The sequence below is a fragment of the Rhinatrema bivittatum genome, chromosome 19 (genome assembly GCF_901001135.1).
Source record: "Rhinatrema bivittatum chromosome 19, aRhiBiv1.1, whole genome shotgun sequence".
NCBI lineage: Eukaryota > Metazoa > Chordata > Amphibia > Gymnophiona > Rhinatrematidae > Rhinatrema > Rhinatrema bivittatum.
The window spans coordinates 26,852,700-26,873,647 of record NC_042633.1 but is presented as its reverse complement, the minus strand read 5'-3'; the positions used below and the strand labels follow the sequence as shown (position 1 = coordinate 26,873,647).

The 20,948-nt window shown below is 47.8% G+C and overlaps 2 protein-coding genes across 4 annotated transcripts in view; one reads left to right on the top strand and one right to left on the bottom strand.

The window, feature by feature from the left end:
• The window catches only part of LOC115080634 (cytochrome P450 4F22), a 71,107-nt gene extending 69,531 nt beyond the window's left edge, over positions 1–1,576 (bottom strand). The window contains exon 1 of one of the 3 annotated variants that reach the window (XM_029584938.1): positions 1,465–1,576. Coding sequence is in view for 1 of the 3 variants with exons in the window: in XM_029584942.1 (XP_029440802.1) it covers positions 825–894 (70 nt within the window). In the remaining 2 variants the exon portion in view is untranslated. Of the gene's footprint in view, positions 1–824; positions 1,091–1,464 lie in introns of those variants that run through there. The other 2 variants (XM_029584942.1, XM_029584939.1) reach the window with 2 other exon arrangements.
• CAMSAP3 (calmodulin regulated spectrin associated protein family member 3) overlaps positions 1,512–20,948 on the top strand; it is a 97,752-nt gene continuing 78,315 nt past the window's right edge. The window contains 1 exon segment of the mRNA XM_029584460.1: positions 1,512–1,752. Coding sequence (XP_029440320.1) covers positions 1,620–1,752 — 133 coding nt within the window. The 5' untranslated portion in view covers positions 1,512–1,619.

Sequence of the window (20,948 nt, the reverse complement as noted above, 5' to 3'; positions counted from 1 at the left end):
CACTCCATGAAGTTAGCAAGTAGCACATTTAAAACAAATTGGAGAAAATTATTTTTCGTTCAACACACAATTAAGCTCTGGAATTCATTGCTGAAGAATGTGGTTAGGGCAGTTAGTATAGCTGGGTTTAAAAAACAGTTATTAATCAAGTTGACTTAGGGAATAGCCACTGCTATTAATTGCATCAGTAGCTTGAGATTTATTTAATGTTTGGGTACTTGCCAGGTTCTTATGGCCTGGATTGGCCACGGTTGGAAACAGGATGCTGGGCTTGATGGACCCTTGGTCCGACCCAGTATGGCAACTTCTAATGTCCTTATGAAACCGTGGATGGGGCTATATGATATCTGCTTTGTGGATTTTTATTTTTTTTGAAAATAAATTCATTTGCCTCAGCCAGACTTGATTGCCTAGAGTGATTTTATCTGAATCAAAAAGGTACCCTGTTTTTCCTTAATGATCACATTTGAGGCTTTTACAAGGCAAGTAAAAGCTGTTCCCTTCACAGAGGGGCTGGTCAACTCTTTTCAGAAAGAAGACCTTGGGGGGGGGGGGGGGGTTCCACTGCTTGGCCAGGCAGGGATTGGAAGTCACCTAACCAAACAGGGGTTACAGAATGATACGGTTCTCAAATGTAACAACCACCTTATGTTCCATCTCATTTTTAGCAACCACTAATCCTCCAAGCTACCAACGACAAAATGATCCCCCAGCCCGAGAAACACAATGAGTTGTCTTGGAGCATGAAACTGGAGAATAGTATTCACAGGACCTTCTGCTTTCTTTGACAGGGAGAGAGCTGAAGGAGCAGGCTAAATACTTACAGTTTGCGGAGGCCCTGGTAGCTGAGCCAGGGGATACAGAGCTCACCCAAGCAATGGCATTCAGCTCCATCACCCTGAGGGTCCCAGGTAGAGGCGAGGATGCGCAGCTGATTGCTGTAGGAACCTCATGAGCAGGGTCCTCCTCTCTACTGCCAGTGGCACAATTCTGGGCTTGCAGCCTGGCCAGCCTTGTGCCTCCCCTGAAGCCTCATCTCCTAACATGCAGGAAGCACAACAGACAGCAGGCAGACCTGGCCTGTCTTGCAGCCATCTTGGTCTTCCTGCACTCGCATGCCAGTCTCTAGCGTGCCCTCCCACCCCTGTCCTCCTGCAGTGAGCCGCACACACCGTGCTCTCTGCCACCAGAGTGTGCATCGCTACAAAAATAGGGGAGCCGGGGAGGGGAATAATGAGGTGCTGCTGTGCATGATGGCTCCCTGATGAGAGCCTGCCAGAAAGGTGAAAGGGAAGCAGACGGCCCCGCGCTGCCTCTTGGCGCTCCGCAGCTGGGGGACTTGGTCGCGCGCCCGTGCGCGGAGCCCGCGTGAAATCGCGCCGCGCGCGCGCGCGGCAGGTCCTTCCTCCCCCCCCCCCCCTGTTCGGCGGCCAGGCCTGCAGGGAAGCGGGCCGGCGTAATTACCTGCGGGGAGGCGGGCCGCCGCGGTCCCTCCTCCGTCTGATGGCAGAGATCACATGGGAAGGGGAGGAGAGTCGCACCTGGGAAAGAGGAAGCGCGGCCGGCGATGCCGGAGTCAGCGCGCGCCCCCGCCCGCCCGCCACTTCAGCCCCGCGCGCATGGAGGCGGCCGCCGGCGCCATGAAGAAGTCTTTCCTGGTGCCCGAGATCAAGCCCCTGGACCAGTACGACTTCGGCAGGGCCAAGGTCCTGGCCAGCCTGAGCTGGGCGCTGGCCAAGTCTTCCGGAGCAGGTAGGGGCGGGAAACGGTTACACCGGGGGGGCTCTCACCTGTCGCTCCCCCCCAACCCGGAGAGGGAGGACACGCGCGCACATCCTGGGAGTGAAACCTCGCTCCCCTCCCCCCCTAATCAATCATTAACGTGAAGCCGAGGGACCTTTGCAGCGATCCCGGGGCTCGGGGAGAAAGGATGGGGACCGCTCCCCCGCCTCCCCTCTCGGATTCCACTACGGCCGGGCTGAAGCTGCCCCCCCCCCCCCGGGGGTGGCTCTGCCCGGTTAGAAGGAACCAGGCCGGGCTAGTGATGTCATTCCCTGCCTGCGATTTATTCCTGTAATTCCGATTAGCCTGGCCCTGCTCCTGCCCGTGGCTTTTCTTTTGTTCCGAGGGGCATGAATAAAATATTGCCACTCGGGGATGGGACTATTGCTTTGGATTGGATGTTTGAATTAGGTAAGAAAGGGGGGCAGTGGTGGCGGAGGGAGTGCAAGCGGGTAATTCCCGGCTGCGGAAAAGGAAAGGTGGCTTTTCTTATTTTTTTCTGGGGATGGGAAAGGGTGTGTACACCCCCCCCCCCCCCAATATGTTTTCGTCCCCTGCATTGAGGCTTGAATTCTGCTCCATTCCTTGCACGAGTGCCATTCCCCGCCCCTCCCCCTTTTCAATAAAAGTGAAAGGGGGAAATGTTCCTGGGGGGAGCGAGGAAAGGCTGTAGGTAATTTTTTTTTTTTTTTGATCTGTGCTTGAATTGCTGGAAGTGTTTGGGAAAACCAAACCGTCCGATCCCGGTGTGCTATGGCTTTCAGTCCCTGTGTAGTGTGCCTAATCCTGGTTACAATTTGCACGTCTCCAGATGGCACTGCCTTTGATGCTCAGGTGCAGAGCTCTCGGGATGCTATTCAGATACCCCGCTGGCCTGGGGTGTTGCTAAAGTGGTGTGTATGTGTGCAGGGGGGTTATTTCAAAATGCCTACAACCTAACCTAACTTTTCTGAAATCGGCACTTGCCCCTTCATGAACAAAACTCACCATGAACCCAGCTAAAGAACTCCATCCCTCAGTACTTTCCAGCTCAGCCTAAATCCATATATTTGGGATTTCTTCTCTCTACCCCTTTCTTCTTATCCCCCCCCTTGTTAAAAATACTACCTTATCCCTGCTTCCTCCCCTCATGACCTTAGTCAATGTATGATTTATGAACACACCTAGTGAATGGAACTGTCTGCCTATCATATTTATGTCATGATGTAGACCCTTGTGATCTTCACTTGAAATGACGGTATATAAAATGGCTAAATAAATAAATATATATTTTTTACATGCCACCTCATACCCCAAGTCAGAAGAGAGCTATGGAGGGATTTAGCATCTCCTTTCAGGTGCATGTGGTTTTTCTCTGGGGCAGAGAGCCCTGTGGCCACAGTGCCAATGTGGGAAATGCGTGCAAAGGTTCTGTAGGGTCATCGCCCCTCCCCCTTTTGGGTGAGGAAATTCTGCCTCGGAGGGGTCTGGGCAGAGGTGACTCAGTGCCAGGTAATTGTAGCCTCGCAGCAAGCCGCTGTGACGACATACAACCTTCTACCCTGAAAAATGGCACTTTTCTGAGTAATTGTTACAACCAAGATTGTGTATGTGGGTTGTGTTGGGGTTTTTTTGTTGTTGTTGGTTTGTTTGTTTTTTTTAATCGAGCTGCAGCAAAGTTCAGGATTTCTTAGTGCCATAACCCATGTCTGATCGTCCCTGTCACGTGCCCAGGAAAGACCATATTCAGAACTTCAAAGCCTTTTGTTCTTCTGCAGTTAACTGGTTTAAGGAAACAAAAGCATGGGGGGAGGGGAAGAGTGCGATGAAGGCTTTCGTCAATAAATTGAGCAGGGGGCACCTTCAGCTCCTTACTTTCGGGGTAGAAAAAAGATGGAGTAATTACACGCACAGCCTAGTCCATACGTTTTGGAAACACCTTTTGTGGTTTCTAAGAGCATTATTCCAGAATATATAGATCTGCCCGGAGAGGGAGCATTGTTCTCTCCTGGGCCCTGGATTTAGCTAGCTTGTCACCTCTGTTGTCCATGCCCTATTCCTGTATCCCACCTTCTTGGCTACTCTGTGGCCATTGCACACCGACATGCACAGAATGAAAGATGAGTCCGATATAGGAAAATACAGCATGGCGTCGAACGATTACGTGTATATAGGAAGTTGCCACCCATCTATCATTGCTTCTTTTCTTTAGCCAGTTTTAGGAAAGGTGCCTCCCTCTCCCTTCTTAAGATTTAAGCTTTTGTGAGGGAGCACTGGCAGCATTTGTAAATGATTTCTCTACAGCCGTTTCCTGCTTCCACAGCAGCTTTTCCCAGTGTTCCTGCTTTATTCTGCAGTTTCTTTGATGTTAAGCTGCCAACTGGTGGTGAGTGTGCATATTCACAGCTCCTGCGGTATTCAGTACAGCTGTCGCTAAAGGGTTAATCTTCCATCCCTTGACTAAAGCCGCACAGGCTGTAGGAATTTTCCAAAAAGGCTTACCATTCTGTCTCCAGGACACTTTAAACAGCTTAACTCGGTCTTTACTCTCCGACAGAGGAGGCTGCTGCTTCAACTCTAAAATGTTATTAACAGGCAAAACAAATAAACAGTGTCTTAATGTGCATAAACTGCAGACAACAGCGACCAGCACAAAATGGCCCACAGAAATAGGTAAAATGAGGATAATTCTGCGAGCCCAGGCCAGCTTAGCTGCTGAATTGCACCGGCCTGGCCAGCGCTGACCAGAGTTGACTGAAAAACACAAGGCCAAACTCCCAGGAACGTTTCCCAGTCAGGGCGCTGCCTTGCAGTAACAGTCATCAGGTCTGCCTACACTACATTGCCCTGAAAACTGCAGAGGAGGAATACAATAGAAGCAGGTGTTGTGGCTCTAGGAGAGGAGGTTTTTAGGACTTGGGGGTATATGGCTGGGAATCCTCTGCTGTACAAAAACACAAGAGACCCTCCCTGCTCTGCGGAGCTCACAATGTAATAAACATACAGGACAATAGCCACGCCTCCTTGGGCACAAGGTTTTACTCTAGCTCTGCCCCTGTGAAAGACACCTTGGATCATGTGCTCCAGTTTCCCCACCTGTAAATGCACGATATTGTTCCTTCTGCCTGCCCCTGCAAGGTGCAAATTGTTTTTGAATTATACAGGTGCTGGAATTGAAACCTGCCTATCTGGTTTTTCAAGCTCTGTGCTTTAAACATCAAGGCATGTGGGAGACAGTGTCTCCAAATGTTAGCTTTGCCCATGCTGCAGAAAACAGAGTGAAGGGGAAAAGCTCAAACTTATTGCAAGGAAAAAGAAAAAGTGAGCACAGTCGGACAATCTGGCAAAAACAATTCTGGAAGGGCATCGAGGTATGGAGAAAGATGGGCGGTATTGATGCTAAAAGGCAAAAACTGCCTGCAATGCCCTCTTTAATCAATCATTTAGGCCGATGTCTGGTGTAACCATAGTCCATGCTTTTTTAGGGCCTGAACAGCATGGAAACTTGAGCATTAGTGAAGTACTTTTATAATTTATTCCCCTGACACATCAGCAGATGTCAAAATTAGGTCATTGGAGCAATCTGGGACTGGGCAAGAAATGTGTCTTGGCACTTTAAGAGGATTTAACTTTCACAGCGGTGATATTACTATGGAATATTTATTTATAAACACTTGTTCCTTTTTCTTCCTGCTAGACCAGTCATTACCTATGGGATGTCCCACCTCCTTTTATGACCTCGTTCTGAACTAGAAGATGGGTGTGGGTTTAGTCAATTCAGTAGTCTCTGTCTCCAGCAGCTGTTAAACGGAGTCAGGATGTGGCCTCAGCCTGGTTAAATTCTTCTTGCTCCTGGTACAACAGCCTCTTAGGGCTGTTGATTTTCCCTGTGGGAGCATTGTCCCAGGACCTGCCCTGGTCGAGCTCCTGGAAGATTATCCCAGTACCCATAGGGGTCTGTGGAGCCTGCAGAGAATGGCTCCTGGATCCATAGGAACCTGGTAGCCCTTAAATTAAAGCAAACACACAAATAAGGGACTGCTCTCTCTCCTCCCCAGTGAAGGCAACTAAAAGCCTTAGGTTTGGAAGAGCAGAAATAGGAGAAAGTTTAGTAGCAGGCAGGGGCTCCTGGAGGTGGGGAGTAGCGGTTGTGTGGTTGTATTTCCTTGGGGCACGAAAGTTAATTTGTGTAGGAGATTGCTTTGCTGTTTGTGTGTCTGCAGCAATTGAATGTTTGCTCACAGTGCGAGAGGGGAAGCTTAACTCACTGTGGCTGTGCCTTGTTTGTTTTTTCCTTGCTGTTTCTGGGGCATTGCAGATATGCATAGCAGATGAAAATGCTCTGACTATGGGGCTAAGCAGGTCCCTGGTGTTGCAGGTGCCTCCTGTCCAGTCTGTGAAGGAGAACTGAACAGGGAGCCTCAGGAGGAAGACGGTAGTTTAGATGTTCAAGCTAGGGAAGAGCAATCAAGAGCAGAATCTGTGATTTGCATCAGGACAATGACCACAGGTGCTAAACAGCCCCGGACCATCAAGGGAAGTGAATCCTCTTCATCCCTTTGCAGGCATGCTAGGGGGCAGTCTTAGTATGGGATCTGGGGGGAGACTTTCTCCTCCAAAGGTCCAGGGGTGCCATAAGGATCCCTGGCGGGGAACCTTTGCTCCAGACATTATCATGGCAATGTGCAAAGCCTATCTAGCCATGCAGGGTCCTACACATGCTAGTGCTCGTGATGCCCTAAGGGATGACTGCCCTCTAAGGATAGCAGTTAAGAGGCCAAGGGAAAACTCAGAGACCTCTTCTAGGGGGTATTCAAGCTCCCATGCCTCCAGGGAAGTGTCATGGTCTGGAAGAGATTAATCCTGGGACTCCCTGGAGGATTCTTAAGAGGGGGGTAGTTTTCATCAGATGAAGAGAACTGGAGAAGTCCATTAACTGCTATTAATCAATTATACTTAGGGAATAGCCACTGCTATTAATTGCATCAGTAGCATGGGTTCTTCTTAGTGTTTGGGTAAATGCCAGGTTCTTGTGGCCTGTTTTTGGCCTCTGTTGGAAACAGGATGCTGGGCTTGATGGACCCTTGGTCTGACCCAGCATGGCAATTTATGTTCTTATGTTCTTACTCCATAGTATGCCTGTCCTAGAGATGTTAGTTACTCTTGAGGAAGATCTGGCTGAAGGGGATCCTATCCTGGGTATTAAGAAGCCACTGAAGGCATTCTTGCACAGCACCTTTAGACGTATGGTCCTTACCGTATTGGATACCCCATGGGGATCTAAAGAAGGGAAGAGTTCTAAGTAAAATATATCCTGTGATTCTGGGGGAAAGGAATCGCCTTCTTGGAATCCCCCAATGTGATGCTTTGGTCTTAGCAGTTAGACACACGACCACCAATCCAGTTGAAAGGATTCAATGTTGAAGGACTCCCAAGATAGGGAAAACAGAGGCAGCCCTTAAGAACATAGGTTTTGCCACACTGGGTCAGACCAAAGGCCCATCAAGCCCAGTATCCTATTTCCAAGTGGCCAATCCAGGTCATGGGTACCTGGCAGGATCCCATAGGGTAAATTGATTCAATGCTGCTTATTCCAGAGAAAAACAGTGGATGTCTGCATCTCCTCCTTAATAATGGTTTATGGACTTTTCCTCCAGGAAACTTGTTCAGACATTTTTATAAACGCAGCTAACAGTTTTCACCACATCTTCTGGCAATGAATTCCAGAGTTTATTTATACTTTTAGTAAAAAAAAAAATATATATATATATATAGATACAAATATATATATTTGTACTTTCTGAAAGAATAAAAAAAGATTCATGTTTACTTGTTTCACTCCACTCATTATTTTATAGACCTCTTAAATCTCCCCTCAGCCGTCTCTTCGCCAAGCTGAAGAGTCCTAACCTCTTTTTAGCCTTTCTTCATAATAGCGTGGGTGACGAGAAGGACTAAGACTTTTGAGCCAAGGACTCAAAAGACTTGAAGGTTTTTGCAGCTGGATTACAGTTTACCTGCTTTGACCCAGTTTGGGCAATATTTTGAATTTTCTACAGTCTGGGGCTTGGGAATATAGTTCTTCATCTGGCCAGTTTTATGCTGGAGCTACACTCGAGATATTCTACCCTCCCTGGCCAGGATATTTTGTCTCTAGATGAAGGTGCAAGAGATAGGAGGGAGGTGAAGAGATCACAAAGAGACAAGGAAACTATCTGTTTTGTTTTAGTGATCTCCTGTATACTGATCTGGATATTTTTCTTTTGACCAGCACTTTGGACTCCTGTTGACTTTTCTTAAAACCCCAGTGCAAGAACTGACTGGATGGACGCTGGTCTGAAGCTGGGTTTCTAAACCCTTTTGTTGGTTCTGGCTTCCTTTCTTCCATTTGGGATAACTTGGCACCTTCTGGAAATCCTGGAAGGCGATCTTGGGAGCCAAGACTTTTTCTCCCCATCCGGACTGGACCCGGACCACCCCTGGATGTGGCTAAACCATCCAAACGGGGGACCCGCTACCAATATCAATTCCACTGGCTCCCAGTCAAAAGCAGGGTAAGATTCCAAACTCTGCTTCTTCTTCAAGTGCATGAATACACAGGCCCCAGAATACCTCTCTCGATTTCTTCGCTCTTACGCCCGCCAAAGAGAACTCTGATCCTCCCAAACGGGGCTTCTGCCAGATGGTCCGGTACTGGACTCCAAGCCTTCAGTTGCTTACCCGGTAAATATTCGGAACGAGGTCCCGCTAACTGTGCTTTAAGGCCTGCTACCTCACTTTCAGGAAAAAGTGAAAGCATGGCTCTTCAGCTAGACCGTCCCGACAAACCTCCATGCCATTGAGCGAACCTCCTAACTACCTATCTTGAACAAAGGCATTGGACACCTACTGCAAAGAAACTTGCTGTGACTTTGATTCTAACCCTATAGCAAGTTGAAATTGGTACTGGGTTTTTAAATTGTTGTAATCTGCCTTGAGGCCATCCTTGGTATATAAAAAAAAAAACCCCCTCTGCTCTGGAGCGTTCCTCCCAACTCCTGATTACATAATTACTCCCACAAAAGAACTTTGCTCCTCTTAAATAGCCTTTTCTCCTCCCTCTCTGGCTTCTGGCACTGGACTCTGCACCCCTAAACTATGAAACGAGTTACTGCTACCCCATACCTTGAGACTTCTTACCTCATTTCCACACAAAGTTAAGGCGTGGCCATTCAGCCAAGCACATCCTTAAATCTACTTCAAAAACCGGACCACCCGAGATTACAACCCTCCCCTCTACTCATCTCTTATTCTCTTCCTAATATGCCCCCCTCGTGTTTCTCTATGATTACTGTAACAGGAATTTAATCTAAATTTGATTGTGGTCCACCTTGAGACCATCTTGATAAAAGGTGAAATATGGTTTAATTACTCTTACCTGATCATTTTCTTTCCTCAAGTCCTGCTAGATCAGCCATTACAATACGGGGCTTCCCTCCTCCACAGCAGATGGAGCCAGAGGATGTCCCTTTCATTATGACCTCACTCCTGGCTATAAGAGGGGTTGTAGTCCTAGTCCAATTCAGTAGTCACAGTGCTCTGGCAGTAGGCTATCCACAATACCCTCTTTTTTTGTAGTACGTCATAGGGCCCACATGACGGCTCCAAGTAGGGGGAAGATCACCGAAAGAGAAAACAAGCACACTTAGTCTGTTACATGATCATACCCTATGTCCCTGGTTGGCTTCCCAACTGATCTAGCAGGATTCAAGGAAAGAAAATTCAGGTAAGTTAATTTAACCTTCCTTTTCTTCCTGCTAGACCAGTCATTACATATGGGAGTTATCAAAGCTATTCTTTGCTGGGGTGGGAAGACAACAGGGCTATCTTAATTATCTCTGCCCCAAAGACAGCATCCGTCTTAGCCTGTATATCTAGTCTGTAATGTTTTACAGAAGTGTCAGGAAGACCAGATAGCTGCCTTATACATTTCCTCTGGAGAGGCCAAAGCTACCTCTGCCCAGGATGATGCTTGTGCCCTCATGGAGTGGGCCTGGAGTGCTATCAGGGGCTGCTTACCTGGCAATAGGTAGGCAGACAAGACTACCTCCTTTGATTCATCTAACTATGGTGTCCTTGGAAGCCACCTCCCTTTTCCAGGTACCACCAACTACCACAAACAGTTTGACACCTTCGGAAATCTCAAGAGAATCAGATGTACATCTAACAGTCCTAGGCTCTTTTCTTTTCCTTGACTGTCACTACAGTTGAAGGTTGTGTTATGATTTTGCCTGCTGTGCAGCCTCATCGTACACAGTCTGATTATCATAATGCCTCCCCACCTGCAGAGTCCTCTGAGCTCTGCTCAGAGCTATCCAAGCCAGCTCCTCAATGGCTCCCTGACTCAGCCTGTCTTGCAGCCTCCACTCCACCAGAAGACCTCAGCAAACTTGCCCTCCATCCTTGCCAAGCTCCTCCTCACTGTCTGCACCACGCCCAAGCTCCAGTCCTATGTAACCCAACCTTGCCAGTGAAATCTTGCCTTCTCTTGGAGTCACCCGTGGCTCTTTGACCTGGCCACTGTTCCTTGTCTTGTGGCCTACAGACCTTCTTGCTCCTTACCTTGCAGCCTATGGACCTTCTGTTCCTAGTATCATGCTCTGTTACCTATACTAGGCCCTTACCTTGCTCTGTGGTCTATCTAGGTCTCTCCCTTTTCCCAGGAGCCTTCAGGCCTATTGCCTAGTGGCCTACAGGCCTTCAGTCTTGTTACCTTCAGGCTTGTGTATTCTCTGTTCTGTGTTACCCTTGTCTAAATCATGTCCTAGTCCTGCCTGTTCAGTATATCCTGTCCACACTCTTACCCTATTATTGTCCAGTACCCTACCTTGCTTGTATCATTCCTTGGCTGTGCTCACTACCTTGCCTTGTCTCTGTCCATTGCAGCCCCAGTCCTTGTTCTGTGTTTACTCCAGTATCAAGCTTTGCTCCCACTTGCGTAGACTCGCCATGATGTACTACTGCAGCAAAAATCTACTGGCTCCCAGTACCCAAGGGCTCAAACTATGGGGAAGGGGGCTGGCTAGGCAGAAGACTGGTCCTAGTCTTGCCCAGCATTCAGCTTTGCAGTCCTGTACTGCTCCTGGTCTGATGTACCCAGAAACAAGAAATCCTGGCAGGCTGGAAGGGATACCAATTGGTTCACATGAAATTTAGATACTACCTTGGGTAGAAAAGGTGGGACCGGTTGAAAGGTAACCAAATCTTGTAAAAAAAATTAATAAACTAGGATGTCCACAGGTCAGAGCCTGCAGCTCTGAGATAAGTCTAGCCAAACATATAGCTACAAGGAAGTTTACAATGATAAGTCCTTAATGGATGCCTGTGGTATTGGCTCAAAGGGCAGCCTGACCAAGGCCCTTAGCACCAAGCTGAGATCCCATGGGGCAGGATGGTGACCTAATGTGCTTTATCCCTTTCAGGAAATGCCCTATTCTGGATGTGTGGCTACTGGCCTGGGGTGCCTTTAATTCAACCCCTCTAGCATGCAATGGCTGCCACCTGGACCTTCAAGGAATAGACTTCTAGTCCCTTGTCCAGGCCCACTTGTAAGAAAATCTAAAATCTGTGGGATGTCTGCTTCCCAAGGAAAAAGGTCTTGCTTAGAGCAGTAATCCTCACAAATTCTTCAAACTCTGAAATAGGCTAGCGAAGTGGAAAACCTCCGTGTCGTTAACATCACTGAAATTACTGAGGCTGAATAGCCCCTCTTTGGCAAACGTGGAGACTGATCTGTCGTTGACACTGGACCTTGCCAGAGCCAAGCAGGGCTCTGCCCAAGTCTCACCAGATGTGTGCACCAGTGCTGCCTGGGGCCCACTAGGATGACCAGAAACGGATGCTTCTCTACCTTCTTTATTGTCCGGCCTATAAGAGACTACAGTGGAAAGACATACAGTGGGCCGAGCTTTAGCCTTGGCTACAAAAGTGCTTCTATGCCTCTGGATCCTGGCTTTGCTCCATGACTGGAAAACATGTGGGCTTTGGCATTTTCATGTGTCGTCATTGGGTCCACGCGGGGGGGAACCCCACTGACTGCCTCTCATCTGAAATGCTTTTTGGACCCAGTGCCCGTTCTCCTGGCAGCCTGTTCCTGCTGAGATAATCAGCTTGCAAGTTCTTCCCTGCTATATAGGCTGCTGAAAGGTGGCGATATTCTGCTGGCCATTCAAACAATCCGGGTGCTTACTGCCCTAGCGAAGGCATGCAAGTGTCCCCTTGCCTGTTTATGTATGCCCCCGTCTCGAGGTATTCTCTGAGAAAACCTTGCCTGCTTTCCTCCTTACTAGCAGGAGGAAGTATTTACAGAGCCAGCCTGATGGCATTTGCTGGCTTTTATAGATTACCTCCATGGGCATGGAGGAGTTTTTTTCTTGTTCTTGCATTAAACTAGTCATGATCTTGGTGGGGCCAGTCGCAATCCATTCGCTTTCCTACACTTTGGAATCCAAGTTGATGATGTCTGCGTAAAAATCTATAATTTGGCACCAAGACTGGATTTCAACCTACAGATTGAGGTCAGACAGATATTAAAAAAAAAAAAAAAAAAAAAAAAAAAAAAGTGACTGAAGGCTGAACCTTGTGGAAGTCCAGTATCCAGATTTTTAAAATTCAGAAAGGCTCTAAAAGGTTTGTTTTATCCCTATTAGATTTAATTATTGTTCTTTGTGTCTGCTGTTTTGAAATATTTTATTAGGTAAATTTTGTAAAATTTGTATGACTTCTTTTTTTTTAATTATTGAATGTTCTATTCATCAGTTGTTTTGAAATATTTATTCTTTTATTAATATGGCTGATTTATGTTTCTTGATTGTATTGTTTGTTTCATGAGGAATGGTGGTGGTTGGTTTTTCCATTGTTGCACTGCATATCTGTCTCTCATTTTTCAGTTTCCAGTTAAGTTTTTCTCTCTGCGTTTCTATTTATGCTTTATGGTCACTCTGTTCTGCATTTGGTCAGGGTCTGTCTGTTTTCTGCATGTGTGACCGAAGTGAGGTATTCTGCTGGCATGTAGTTTCTGTGGAGGGATCTATAGCAGCCTGGCTTGTTCTGTTTTCCCCAATAGGTGTGTTGGTGTTCTAGGGCCTGGTGTAATGTTTGCAGTGTTGCCTTTTCATGAGTAGGGTTTGAGTCTGGCAGTTAGTGTTTTATGGTATGGCAGATTTGCTGTAGGTTCGGAGTACTTTTTTTGTTTTTTTTTTTGCAGGGTTTTGAATTATTACAGAGTATACTCAGGTGTGCTAATGTGTTGCTGTTATAGTGAAATGAAAGCAGAATTTGGATATTATTTTCTCTGGTAAGGGGAGATGTCCTTGCTCTGCTCTGCACCCTTTATTGGAGGAGTTTCTGTGAACACAGGGTATTGTAGAACTTGAGGTGCAGGTTTTGTACTGAGACCCCCAGACTTCACTCCCAGAGAGAGAAGAATTTTTATCGCTAGATACTACTGAATAATTTTAGTGGTGGTATTACGAGATGGTTGAAACTAGCCAGGGGTTTCTCTGTCACTTAGAAGATTGTTGTGTCTAGCGATGCCACTGACATGCGTGCCCAGCACCTTGCGCCACTGGTGCAAAATGCTTGTAGTGGTGCCTCTCTTGCTCTGAGCGGGGGTGTCTTGTCTCTGCATGTATGGAATTTCGTAAAAGGCAGGTGTGGAGAGAGAGCCATTGGACCTCCGCCAAGAACAAGGTAACAGGGTGGTTTCCCTGTCACAGGTGACTTTCTTTAACCAAAAAAAACCCAAAACCAACTTGGGGGGGGGGGGGGGAGGGAATTCTGTGCACCCACCCTCTCTCCACTTCTTCTCCTTTTTAGTGATGTATGCGCGCTCCAAATCCAGGCAGATCCAGCTGTGTGGATGGGCACATTCTTGCCCATTTAAGGCTGTGCTTTGTATCGCTAAGCATTATTTAATAAGCTGTATATATTATGAATGAGTCTGGTGCACACATGATGATTTCTTTATTGCATTAATTACTTTTGTCTATGTATGGCGCAGAACTGCAGGTAGAAATTAGAGAAGCATGTGGGGGTCTGCGCTCCCAAAGAGCTTGGGGGGGTGGGGTCACTCCTACCCTAAGCAGTGCTCTTGGGCCTGGGTTCAAGGGCCTTGAAGAATTCATGCCTGCACTGATCCATGTAAGACCAAGCGAACCTCTAAATCCTGCAGTTTGGCCGTTGTATTATTAACACAAAATCCTGTGCAGATGGTTGAGCTTTTTGTCTTCAAAGTACCGTGCAAAGTCATCGGGCTGGGATGGAGTCCATAAGGACTCTGCCCCTCCTGGTTTCCTGGCACTTGGACGTCTCCGTCAACCTTCCGAAAGAGCTCACGTGGCCTGTTGGCTGCCCGCTGTGTGTTATCCGTACAATACCCTTGTTTTTTAGGCTGCTGATGGCTACTCCTATACTGACGTAATCGGTGTGAAGCAGTTTGCCAGCAGCCTTCACGTTTCACTGCCTGCAACAAGGTAGTGTATCGCAGAGCACTATTACTGCGACACTGAAAAGCTAGCTTAGTAGGCACAAGTCCCTCACCAGTATTTTGCAAGGTGGTATCCTAACCACGAAGGCAGGTGCGATATATCTACCGGATTTCAGTTCTGCAAAGCAGGAATAAAGTTTAGACTGTAATCACTCCAACTCAAGGTGACCTTTCCTTCTCATGAAAATTTCTGCCACTGACATGACAAGAGAGCACAGTGCCAGCATCAGCTTTTTCTGTGCCCAGGGCAGATATTCCCAATTACTTTTATTTTATGGCTCTTTGGAATTGGACACATTCCCTGAAAAAGGGTTACAAAAGTTTAATGTTTAAAAGTATAGATCATATTATCTAATACAAATGTTAGTCATCCTAGTAACCAGCAAAGGTAATGTTGGTTGGTGTGTTAGTTATATTACCTTTGCTATATTTATATAGTGACATTTCTCAAACTTGTGTGTGTAAAAAAAATATATAGAATGACTGACAATGGCAAAAAAAGTATTTCGTATGGGGGGAAAAAAGCTAATACAAAAATGGGCCTCTAATGATAAGGCATTTATTTACAGTCTATATACCGTGTGTGTGAAATATCACGAATAGTCTAAAAAAAATATCCAAAATTACAAAGATCATATACACAGAAAAAACTTGGTAGAATTGATGAAACAGCATGATAGCAAAAACTTCCAGACAATACACAGTAAACATGGGAGTATAAAACCTTCTGATACAAAACAAATGAAACACAGTCTGCGTGCAAAAGTGTTTTACAACACTGATAACTGCATGAAAAGGCACGGCCGTTTGATTATCCCAAAAATAATAATATGATATACATACACGCAAAGGCAATCTCTCCCCCTTTTTGTCAGAACAGTTCCTTAATTGTAAAGCCGTGCGCTGAAACCAGTCCTCCTGCCCCAACAAAGGCCATTTGTTTCACCGTCTAAGTGCCTTCCTCGGGGGAAGTTTATCCTTCTAAAAGAAAAAAAAGGACCCAACAGAGGCTCCAAGAGCAACAAAGTGTGCTATGTGTAAGGAACAATTTAGGTACAATCTGCTAAAAACTGCAATTTAATGAAAGCATAAAGGAGCAAAATATCAGGCTAAAGCTCTTCCGTGCACTGCCGCAAAAGGGAATGTGGATACTTTCTAACAAGCTTCTGTTAAATCTTCACTGAATAATTGCAACATTGTCTGAGCTCTCTTCACTACCGACCGTCAAAACCGGAAATTGGAACAAGTCTACTTTTTTTCTGTGCACATGATCTTTTGTAATTTTTATGTCTTATTTAATACAAATTTGCTCTTTAGCTATATGCCTTCTCATTGGTTCCCTTTTTGTATTTGCTTGTGTGTACGTATGTGTAAGAAGGGATCTTAGGTAGTTGCTACGGGGAGAGGCTGAAGAATGACAATGTGGAGGCTGGTGAATGTAATGTCCCTCTAACTCTTGGAGTCAGGGCACCATTTTACCTTGCCCCTTTAGTTTTTGGAGAGGCTGCATGCCCTGCTTAACTTCTGTCTCCACGGAGCATATTCGGGTGGGAGTTTGTTTATTGTACACTTTTATATATTCCGCTTTATGGTACTTCAAAGCAGATTACATTCAGGTGCTGGAGGCACCTTCCCGATCCACCTTAGTCTCTTTACTTTTCTAGTTCCCAGTCCTTTGATTGTAGAGCAAAAATGAAATCCTCTTAACTGAGTCCCAAATGAGAGAGGTTCCTTTCTAGCAAGAGGAATCTGAGATGCTCAAGGTCCAAGGTGAAGATGACTTCCAGCTGTCCTAAGGGAAGAGGAGATGGGCCACGTCCATGACCCATGAAGATCTACTGAAGACTGGGAGATGACAGGTTTTGGCCTTGATATTAGAAAGAGGTAGACTGAAAATGTAAAAGTACTTCTTTGATATGTCAAACTACCAAGGGAGGGAGGCACAAAAGCTTTGCCCAGAACCCAATGGGAGGGAAGAGGTCACATCTCGTGGAGTAATATCTGAATCTGAGAGACTGTAAGGAGTCACAAACGTAAGGAAAGCATTTGTACCAACTTGAAAATGAAGATGACAGCTGTACGTGAAATCATCCTTTGCAGCTTATCCGGGAAAGAGAAATGTTGGAAAGCACCAAATCCCTTCTCTCGTGTTTCATGAAGACGTGAGTTCCTTATTCTGTAAGGCTGTGATTCCATGCTGCATGCAAAGACTGAACCTTGGGGAAAACTAAGAGCAATGTCAGGGTCTTCAAACTTCCCCCTGCACAGGCAACCGTAGCTTCCTAGGTCATTGTAAATAGAAATTGGAGAGATGCTCTCTGGAGCTGTTAGCCAGATTCAGCCATCACAGGGGTGGGGGGAGGTGTAGTTTTACGTTTAGCTCAAGGCAAGTGACACTCATGTGAAGTACGTATTTGCAACAACCTTGGACGAAACGGTAACACTGCAACTATTCTATCTGATCCTAAGTCACCAATGCACCCTTCTAGTGGTGACAATATGAAGCGAGCTGGACTGCTGTAGATCCCTACATGCTGGCAGACTACTTCCCTTCCGTCAATACAACGCACCAAACACAGAATCACAAACTAGAAATACGCAGACAACAACCGAATTCTTTGATCTGCCAACCCCCTTCGCCTCATACCCATTCCTGTACCCTGCAGAGAGGAGGGGAGGTCCTGGATCAGGGAGCAGATGGCTCTTCTGTGCATCATCTACTCCAGGCTCATCCCTCCCCCTCCCATCCTGTTCCTTGCATGTTGCCAGGGAGGGGAGGGGCTGGAGCAGGAAGATAGTGATCCAACCAGGGCACTTTAAATACATCAGGGCCACCTTTAGTATGACCAGGACTCTCTCGGAGTGAAAAGATCTAGTCCATTGTGAGGCCGGCCTTAAGGGTAGGCGTTCCCGGGGCCGTCGGTATGTGTGTGTCCTTCCCCCACTTGTAAAATATCCGGAGACTAAATAAATGTCCTTTAATTTTCAAAGCAAAAAAATGCAGCTTTTAAGACTTATTCCATCAATCTGGTGAGGCTGGAGGCTTTGCTGCCATTGGCCGTTGTCTCCTGTGCATTAATTTTGTGAAAAGAATGACAGCGTCCTATTCCTGGATCATGTCTGACACATCCTAGTACAGACTGTTTTCTGGGGCCGTGCAGAATGCCCCATAAGCACATGTGAAGTATGGTCCGTGTAACCGCATGCACCTCAGGTGCACATTACCACCTATGCTGCTGATGTGAAGCTTTTTTTTTTTTTTTATCTTGCAGTGTTGTTTGTGCCACCAGAAATGGTGAAGTGTGTGCTGTGGGTTTGTTTGGGTTTTTTGTTTTTGTTTTGTGGAACCGTGTGTGGCACACGTGGGGCAGTACATCTGCTTTACGCTAGATGTTTGTTGAAGTACTTAAGACCTGGGTGGATGGTGGTTTGCCACAAATATTGGGCACCGGAATTCTTTTAAAAGCGGCTTCCATTTGTACAAGCATGGCCCCCTTCTCGTGTGCGCTCTGTCACTCCCAGCTCATGCTTGCTCGGCTCAGTGACCTTTTGCATGCCCAGTTCTGTGCAACAATTCGGGTGTGTTTTGCAAATAAGCAAGCAGTGTCGTCAGACAATGGGTTAGTCATCGCATAATGTCCACCACCTCTCTTATGGTGTTGACTACAGGAAGGGCTGCTTTCTGCTTCCTTGTCGCCACGGATGGAAGATGACTTAGGTTGGCACGAGCTGGGAGAGACAGAGCAGAGACTCGCAGGGTTATCCAAAAGGATCCCGTCTACCCAGGGACTTTAATCGGCAGAAGAATGCTTTTAATTTCCAGTTCCTCCTGGCTTGGCAGTTGGCAAGGACAGCAGTGTGGGAGGAGGGAGGTTTGTTGATAGAGGAGGGAGAGACAGGTGAGGTGGGGCAGACTGTGTGAAGGAAGCTTGCATTGCGGCTGCCTGTGTGGGTCTGTTGGGAGGGGAAGCTGGCAGAGCTGGGATTGGCTACCACCCAGACACAGTTGGCTCTTCCTATAGGCAAGGCATGGATGTGACTATCCCTCTGTCAGCCTGGGCGAAGGGGGGGGGGGGGAAGCAGGGGCCTGAACCCTTAGGGGGGGGAGGGCTCAGCTGTAGGCTTGGAGACTCAGTCCAAGTTAATGATTAAAACGGTACCAGGCTGTCAGCTGCTGCAGGTGCCTGGGGCCGTGCAGACTCAAGCCACCGGTGACACTTGCTATTCAGCTGGGACCTGGTGAGAGAGGGAGGGCTGACCTGAACCTAATACTCGTGGAATTCATGGCCGCTGGAGCCGTGCATACGTTTAGACCGCAGCATTGTCCTGGGTCCCTGGCATTGTGTACTGCCAGTCACTGGCGCTTGCTGCTCAGGGATATGTATATACCACAGCACCTTCGCAGGCCCTTGGCATATTGGGGGGGGGGGGCTGCTCGGGGGAGGGGATGGATCTGGGTTGCAGGAGCCTTCATGCTTAGAGTAAGAACCGAGACATATTGGATGGGGGGGAATCCTGCGTTGCCCCTGAGTGAGGTGAAAGCTGTAGGAGGAGACTTGGGGGGGGGGGGGGGGGGGAGAATACTGCATGGAGGAGCAACAGTAGTCAGAAGGAATCTGGGTTAAATGTGTGTGGTGGAGGCAGGGCCCAGGCACCACAGCTGATGAGGCTGCCTTGGGACTCTGTCACCCGAGAGAGCCTTTCGAGGCAGGCAGGGTCTCTGTGTGATCTGGGCCCCCCCCCCCCCCCCCCCCCCCCCCCCCCCACTTCTCCCCATGTGAGTGGATGAGAGCTGCAGTCCTGCCTGGCCCTTTTCTGAGAGAGAACCACAACCCCCCTTCCCTCTGCCAAGGGTAGAAATCCCACCCTGGACCCTGGGCAGTTGGAGAGACCTTTCTAGGGTCCCCTAATTGTTTCTGCGGGCAGTAACTGGGGAGGCTGGAAATGCTGCTGAGCCCGTGAGGGGGGATTCAGGAGGGCAGTGCCTGCGGTGGAATGAGAGTCATTTACTCTTCATTTGTAGATGTTGTCTGGGAAGGGAGGGCTGCTGTGCATATGAACGAGGTGGCATTGCTTTTCCTTTCCCCGTTGAAAAGCTTGTGCCGAGAGGATCAGCATCTATTGCATAGCGAGACATTGTAGGTGGCTCGGTAGAACCCAGGAGTCGTGGGTGCCACACCACTCTTTAGACACAAGTTCAGTGGCAGATGAAGCCATGAATTGCAGCTATGGTTCATTGAAACGTGTCAGTAGGATGTGAACTTGCTTCTGCTTTACAAAACACTTTCAGAAGGAAGTCTATTAGCACCCCTTTGTCTACTGCATTTGCTCTTCTGGCCAGCAGCCCGGGGCATGCGGGTTGTAGACAACATTCAGGTTCTGTGCTGGACAGGCTTTTGGTTCTTATTCCTGGGCCTTTTCTCTTTTTCCTGATGGTGCTGGTACAAATAATACAAGCTGGCTCCCTCGAATATCCTGCGCCTATTTTCTGCTGACTGGCAGGGATGGCCAACGCCGGTTCTCGAGAACCACAAACGGGCCAGGTTTTCTTTTATATCTACAATGAATATGCATGGCAGAAATTTGCATGCACTGCCCCCGTTGTGTGCGAATCCTAAGCAGAGGGTTGCATTCAATATTTTGGCTAAGAGCGTTGAAGCCGTTAAATTCTTCAGAACTGCTTGAACAGAACCACATAAGAACATGAGGCTTGCTGTGCTGGGTCAGACCAAGGGCTCACGGGGGCAGCAGGCTGGCTAAAGACTTTACTGCCCTGCTGAAGTTACCCAGGCCCAGAATATCCCTCTGCTTCCCAATGCAGGGAATGAGCCTGGAGCACAGAGAGGGAGAAGGGACTGGTGCTGGCATGGGTGCTCCCGATTCAGATGTAAGGGGGGAGCAGGACCTGAGCACGGCAGGGAGACCTCGCCGCCACCTCCTCCTCAACCCCTCCGCTGTAGTTCAGGTTCCTTCTCCCTTCTCCCCCCAGATCCTGGAACTTCACGTCCTGGAAATCCCCCCCCCCTCCCTCCCCCACAACATATCCTACTCCCTTCTCCCAGCACCTTCCTCCCTCCTCTTCTCCTAACCCATATTCCTGATTTCCCTCCTCTCCCCATACCTGGTCCTATCACCCTCTCCTTCTCTTCTGCCTATCCCCAAGATCTCATCCCTGTACTGACACTTAACATCCTTTTCCTCATCCAATTACAAATAATTATACAGACACAAGCAAGGGTGGAAAATTACTTAATTTTTGTCACATAATATAAAATATGGAAATGCTTACCAATGTGCTTGTGTGAGAGAGGGAGAGGGTGTTGGCGAGTGTGAGAGAGCGTGTGTGTGAGTGAAGGAATGGATGCCGGTAAGTGAGGGAGAAGGTGTCGGCGAGCGTGAGAGAGCGTGTGTGTGAGTGAAGGAATGGATGCCGGTAAGTGAGGGAGAAGGTGTCGGCGAGCGTGAGAGAGCGTGTGTGTGAGTGAAGGAATGGATGCCGGTAAGTGAGGGAGAAGGTGTCGGCGAGCGTGAGAGAGTGTGTGTGTGAGTGAAGGAATGGATGCCGGTAAGTGAGGGAGAAGGTGTCGGCGAGCGTGAGAGAGCGTGTGTGTGAGTGAAGGAATGGATGCCGGTAAATGAGGGAGAAGGTGTCGGCGAGCGT